General features: G+C 48.3%; 1 protein-coding gene and 1 pseudogene across 1 annotated transcript; both read right to left on the reverse strand.

The window, feature by feature from the left end:
* Positions 1-14: 14 nt before the first annotated feature.
* On the reverse strand, positions 15-3,299 carry LOC119292459 (subtilisin-like protease SBT3.8). Its single transcript, XM_037571296.1, has 8 exons — positions 3,149-3,299; positions 2,962-3,053; positions 2,789-2,886; positions 2,513-2,680; positions 1,617-2,325; positions 1,249-1,515; positions 760-1,049; positions 15-653 (listed from the first exon to the last, which is right to left on the reverse strand). Exons 1-8 carry the CDS (start codon positions 3,254-3,256, stop codon positions 97-99), a joined length of 2,289 nt encoding a protein of 762 aa, XP_037427193.1. The 5' UTR covers positions 3,257-3,299; the 3' UTR covers positions 15-96.
* A 3,180-nt stretch (positions 3,300-6,479) lies between these two features.
* Positions 6,480-6,618, reverse strand: LOC119296331 (annotated as a pseudogene).
* Positions 6,619-6,850: the final 232 nt, after the last annotated feature.

A 6,850-nucleotide genomic window follows, 5' to 3' on the forward strand; every position in this document is an offset into this window, starting at 1 on the left:
AGAGAGAGCCCACATGTCAAGGTGATATGGCTTCCTAATCAGTGTCATGTGGGTCTCGATTTTATTTTAAGCATGAGACATGGTTTTATTTTATCATTATGCAACATCCGCATAGAAATCCTGAATTGTAATTCGGGTCGCAACTGGAATCCTCACCACTTGTCGGTCATTCTGCCAAGTGATGCTGCCAAACGTGTAGCCCCCTTGCAAGTTCCAGATAGGTGACAGCTTCACCTCGAATTTCCGGACTTTGTTCGCAGCATCGAAAACAAGAACATCTGGGAAAACCTCCATCTTGACTCCAGTCGGGCTCTGGACTGCGACGTGGTACACAGAATGGAGCTCGCCAACGTTGGTTACCGTCCTCGAGACGGTGATCGCACTCCTCAAATCAGGAACCGAGATGGACGGCAGATTGAGGTTATACTCTGGCATAGAGGTGGTGTCGCAGCTTGCGAACGCAGATATCCCCTCCTTGACGTTGGCACATCGAAAGAATTTGTTGTAATCGTGTGGATCAATGTCATAAATTAGGCCGGGATGAGCTGCCCCGCATGGGTTGATGTTCCCGCCTCCATAGTCGAACGGGTCGGCGACCTTCCGCGGTAGTCCTTCCGCCAGGATCGGCATGCCGTGTCCATCAGTTACATGCGCTTCATTGTACCATGCAAGCAAAACCAACAGAACTTAGGTAAAGACCACAAGTGCATGAACTAGCTAGGATTTATTTGGATGTTCTACTTGCATGTTGTTACTAACCAGTGGTGATGATGGCTGACTTTATTGCAGCAGGAGACCAATCCGGGTGCAGAGCTTTGAGCAGCGCGGCGACACCCGCTGCATGCGGGGCTGCCATGGACGTCCCTGACTTTGTTACGTAGGAGTCTCCCACTGCTGCTAAGATGTTGGCTCCGGGCGCAGCTACATCAGGCTTGATGAAGGCCGGGTAATCAGCCGATGGGCCTCTCGAAGAGAAGGACGCCACTTTCGAAGCCAGCACATCTTTGCTCATGACGGTGCGCGTGGGTTCGATTTTTGCTGTGGGGGAGCTGCTTATTGCAAAAAGAAGATCAGATTCAGGGATAGACTTATGGAATCCATTTTATTTATATAATTTTCGTGAAACTTTTATGATGTAGTCTGTGTAGACTGCATGCACTCACGTATTTTTACTGTGGGTTTTCCAACCAAGTGATGCCACATCAGTAGGTTTAATCCGTGACTGTAGAATTACTTGTGTGGACGTACCTTGTGTCCATGGCGTACTCGCATATCCTCCTGGAGATGTAGATGTCGACGATAACGCAAGCGATGCCCGGGCAGTAAGCCACTGTGGAACTCAGGGCGTCCGTTGTGTATTGCGCGAAGATGAGCCCGGATCCCCCGCCTTCCACCACGTACTTGGCCGCATGGGCGAAATCATCTGATGGATTGATCGCGTCATTATCATTTAAGCACACCAGGATAGCCCCTTTCACGTCAATCTCATGAAGAACCTCATGTCTCGGCACACAACTAGATCCAGAAAAGCAAATCAAGTTCAAGCATGGGTAAGATATTTCATGCATGCATGGTTGATCAGGTCAGAGATAGGGAGTTTTTTCGTTTGTACTCACGAGCGTGCACATATAAGCTTTGTGAAACTGCTAGTCGTGTGTGATGATGAGTTGATGTTCTTCACTTGGTAATAGAGAGACTGCCCCACCATCTGCTGCTTGTTTCCCAACTCGATCACCGTCGGGAACGAGCGGTCGATCTTGCTCGCCGCGACGGTGAGGACCCACGGCGAGGTGTCCTCGACGGTCTGCGGCCTGGGCCCGTCGTTTCCGGCGGAGTACACCACAGTGATCCCCTTCTGGACCGCGTGCAGGGCACCGTACGAGTTCTCGTACGGCACAGTGAGGGACAGCGACAATACATCCACCCCGTCGTGGATCGCGTCGTCAATGGCGGCCAGCACAGTGGCCGAATCGCCATAGCCAGCAAAGATGGACTTGTACACCGCGATGCGAGCCCGCGGTGCGCCTCCCCGCGCCACCCCCGCGGCAAGGCCGTGGAAGCTAGCCGCCTCGCCGTCCACGCCTACAGCCGAGCCCGCTGCGGTGGAAGCACAATGAGTGCCGTGGCCGTTGTGGTCCCGCGGCGACAGCGAGTCCCTTTTAAGGTACTCGTCGGGGACCCCAGCGGTGTAGAACCGCGCGCCGATGATTTTCCGGCTGCAGTTGTTGATGCCCCAGTCCGGCCCGGTCTGGCACTCCCCTTTCCACCTCGATGGCACCGGCCCGTACCCTACATCGCTGAAGCTTCTTGACTCCGGCCAGATCCCTGCATCCATTAACCGATTACGTAGTCACTTGTTAAAATCTTTAGAAAGACAAATATTTAGCAACGGAGAGGGAGTAGTATATTAGTTAGTGGCCGGCTTTCAATCCATTAACCAACTACTAATATTAGTGAGTGGACGGCCAAGTAAAAGTAAGCTGAGATGGTGCCAATTAATATAATGACTGACCGGTGTCAACAACTCCGATAATTACGTCCTCTCCGAAGTTGCTCATTTGGAGCAGCTCACTGGCCGGCGTGTGGGAGGACTGGTAGTTGAGCCCAAGGAAGTCCCAGCTCCGCGTGGTGGTCGTCCTGACCCTCCTGCTCGGCTTCACGCTGATGACTTCCGGAAACTCTGCACGCGCGTAAGCATGCACGTTAGCTACTTATTATAGGACTTGATGGATCTTAGATCAAACCAGGTTAGCTAGCTAGAAATCAAAGCAAAACTCTATGCGATGACCTGCAAGTCTTGTTGCTTGGTCTTGGGTGAGCATGGCGGCGAAGCCCGAGAAACCATGCTTGTAGTGGTAGACCATGGAGGCCACAGATTCCTCCTTGCTACAAAGTTTCAAAAGTCAGTGGTGCAAATTAAGCAAAGGCCGTTTGATTAACTAATTTCGTTCTACAAAGTACCTTTGGAGAAGAGTGCCGAGCATGTCATGGTGCGAGGCGACGACATCATCTGGGTGCCCATGCCTCACATCGCCTAGGTAGGTTATGTAAAGCTAGAGAGGCATACATGCAGATATATATATTATTCATGGTCGTATGTGCATGAACTCTAAACATGCATATAGTACCGATCAAGCTTATTACGTACCTTGCGAGATCCTCCTCCGTGTGCCCTGATTAACAGCGTGCACGAGCAAAGCAGCAGGAGCACCCAAGCTACCCGTGCTTGCGAGGAAGAACGCGTGTAGAAACCCATATATATTGTTTCGCCTAGTGCTAGTGGAGTAGTGTTACTTACATAATCAATGTGCCGACGCTATGCAGGGCGCTAGCTAGTTATATAGGAGAATGTATCCAGTGCAACCTGCAAAACTGGTGCACCCAACCATTCATGGGCCGTTCCATAGAGGAGGAATAATGGACAAGATCCCATGTATCCAGTGCAACCGGCAGAACTGGTGCACCCAGCCACTTATGGGCCGTTTGATAGAGGAGGAATAATGGACAAGATCCAGCTACAGCCACATTTACAGAAGCTCCATAGCACATTTGTACAGTGGTCCTAATAGTATACAAAATACAGTAAAAAATGGGCCAGCCCTTGCTGGGCTCGCTTGCTCTCCCATGAATAATCCATCTCTTTGCTTCAATGGTCCATTACACATAGCTGAAGTCATGGCCAATATTCACTGCATACTTACTACCGGTAATACTTTTTATTTATTTTTGCAAAGACATGTGCCAATAACATTCCAGACACATTACTATTGATGCGGAGTATTATACAAACATATTTAACAATTGGAAACATGAATCCTCTATCAACTGAATTAGCAACATAACTTTAGTGATGCATCAATAATATATTAAATTCATGCTCCAACCAACTCATCCAAAAGTCTGAAATGATGGAGGGAGGTGGGCAATATATTTCAACACTCCCCCTCACGTCTAGGCTATTTTAGTCCTTAGACGTGGGATCGATGTAGGCCGCAGAATCATATTATTTAATACTGCGTTGGCAGGGTCTTAAACTCTAGACCTTTTGGCTCGGATACCATGTGCGACAGGCGGAATGTCTTACCTCGACCTGAGGCGACGTGCTACGTGTTATATACAGGGGCGCACCTCCCTGGAAGTGCATACATCGTTGGAGATTTTACAAGAGGTGTACAACTTGGAGAACAAGAGATAGAAGTAGTTACAGGAGATAAAGAGATAGAATTACATGTAAACCGAACCAACTATCTATCCTAGATCCTGCGCTAAGTCTTGGACTCCTCCATGCGTGACAATGCACTCCATACGTGACATAGTGCATACTGTGTTTAACACCCTCCCTTAATCACAACTTCATTAAGTTGAGATTATGTTTGTAGTTCTCAAAACTTCTAGTGGGTAGAGCCTTGGTGAATCCATCTGCAATCTGATCCTTGGAATGCACAAAGCGAATATCAAGCTGTTTTTGAGCCACTCGTTCTCTGACAAAGTGAAAATCAATTTCAGTGTGTTTCATTCTGGCATGAAAAACAGGATTAGCAGACAAATAAGTTGCACCCAAATTGTCACACCATAAGCATGGAACTTGTTTACTTTTCACACCAAGCTCTCTCAATAAAGACTGCATCCATATGATCTCAGTTGTAGCATTTGCTAATGCTTTGTATTCTGCCTCAGTACTGGACCTAGAGACAGTGGCCTGCTTCCTTGCACACCATGAAATTAAGTTAGGGCCAAAGAACACTGCAAATCCTCCAGTAGAACGTCTATCATCCAAACAACCTGCCCAGTCAGAATCTGAGAAGGCACTAAGAAGTGTAGATGATGACTCACTGAAGTTGAGACCAATATTAAGGGTGTTCTTGACATATCTAACTATTCTCTTGGCAGCAGTCAAATGAACAATAGTGGGTGCATGAAGAAATTGGCAGACTTTGTTAACAGCAAATGATATATCAGGTCTTGTAAGAGTAAGGTATTGAAGTGCACCTACAAGACTTCTGTACTTAGTGCTGTCTTCCTGACTCAAGGCTTGTCCTTCTGTGAGAGATAATTTTTCTGAACTTGATAATGGAGTGGGTGAAGGTTTACAGCCTTGCAGACCAGCCTTTCTTACCAGATCAGTTGCATATTTTTCTTGAGACAAGTGAAGTCCACCATCATGTTTCTTCACTTCTATCCCTAAGAAATAATGCAAGTCTCCAAGATCCTTAAGAGCAAACTCTACACTGAGATCCTTCAACAATCCTGTTATAGCTTCATCAGATGAGCTTGACACATGATGTGAAATGCCAAGTGTTTGGAAGAAGGAATTTAATTTCTCGTATTCCCCTCCCCAGTCGGATTGGACAACAATGATCTTGCTATCAAACTTGCGTTCAACAAGTGCTTGAAAGTTTTTGAACACTTGAAAAACGTCGGATCGTTTCTTAAGAAGATAGATCCAAGAAAATTTGCTAGTCATCAAAGAAACTTACATAGTACGTGTGTCTACCAACAGAGCTAGGGGCAGGGCCCCAAACATCGGAGAAAATTAATTGCAATGGTTGAGTAGAGACACTTGTAGAAATAGGATAAGGTAATTGATGACATTTTGCTCTTTGGCAAGAATCACAAATAGTTTCAACATTCCGCTCACCAACAAACGGGAGCTTATTTTTCCTAAGCAAATGTTCAACAAGAGAAAAAGAAGCATGCCCTAAACGATCGTGCCAACGTGTTGAAGAAAGTTTGACAACACCATGGGCTTGTTTATTGAATCTCCTAAGCTCCGAAATCAATGGGTAAAGCCCTCGAACGCATCTACCTCGATATAGTACCTTCTTCGTGGCTCGATCCTTTATCAAAAAGAAAAAGGATGGAATTCAATAAAGACATGATTGTCGATGGTAATGCGATGAACGGATAGGAGATTTTTGTTGGCACTAGGAAATGCAAAATTTTGCGAAGATGAATTTTACGAGAAGGGGTACGTATAACCGAGTGACCAATGTGACGTATGTTCATACCTGCACCACTGGCCGTATGAATCTGGTCCTTCCCGTGATATTTTTCACGGAGAGTCACCTTCTCCGGCTCCCCCGTGAGGTGATTGGTCGCACCACTATCAAAGTACCAGTTAGTTTCAACACCATAGGATCCTTCAACGGCGGCAACAACTTTTTCATCATCTTCAGAGGAGGCATCATCTTCGTCAAAACGATACCAACAATCTTTGGCAGTGTGACCTGGTTTTCCACAGATTTGGCAGCGAACGGCATCGGGCCGCGAACAGCTGGAGCCGTCGCGGCGACCCCTGTTGTTGGTGGAGTTGGGGCGACCGCCGCGGGAGCCGGAGTTGTTGGTGTTGCCGCTGCTGTGCTTGCCCTTGGTGCGAGGTGGACCGCGGTGCCGGGAGGAGTACCCAACACGCCCGCGGGTTGCTACATTCGCTGAAGACTTGAACCCGCCGCCAGCACTGTGGCACTGGGCGACACGTTGGTCGAAGTTGCTCAGCATGGCGTAGAGCTCATCAAGGGACACTGGCGTGACGCGGGCATCCAGGGCAGACACGAGCGGCTGGTAGTCCATGTCCAGTCCGTGAAGTAGATACGAGATCAGCTCATCGTCCTGGATGGGCTTGCCGGCCGCGGCGAGCTCATCAGCAAGGCCACGCATGGCGGCGAAGTAGGCGGCCACCGATTGGTTCCCTTTCTGCGCATTGATCAAGGCAGTGCGGATGTTGTTGACGCGGCTCAAGGACTGCGACGAGAACATACCTGCGAGTGCTGTCCAGAGTGCGTGCGCGGTGGTGACCGCGGTGACCGCGATGAGCACCTCTTTGGTGAGGTTGTTGAGCAGGTAGCCTAAA

The sequence above is a fragment of the Triticum dicoccoides genome, chromosome 1A, assembly GCF_002162155.2.
Source record: "Triticum dicoccoides isolate Atlit2015 ecotype Zavitan chromosome 1A, WEW_v2.0, whole genome shotgun sequence".
In the NCBI taxonomy this organism is placed as follows: domain Eukaryota; kingdom Viridiplantae; phylum Streptophyta; class Magnoliopsida; order Poales; family Poaceae; genus Triticum; species Triticum dicoccoides.

Coding starts and splice junctions, on each gene's coding strand:
- LOC119292459 (XM_037571296.1), bottom strand. CDS start 3,256: ATGGGTTTCTACACGCGTTCTTCCTCGCAAGCACGGGTAGCTTGGGTG. Junction 3,054..3,148: donor ACGGAGGAGGATCTCGCAAG/GTACGTAATAAG, acceptor ATGCCTCTCTAG/CTTTACATAACCTACCTAGG. Junction 2,681..2,788: donor CCAAGCAACAAGACTTGCAG/GTCATCGCATAG, acceptor ACGCGCGTGCAG/AGTTTCCGGAAGTCATCAGC.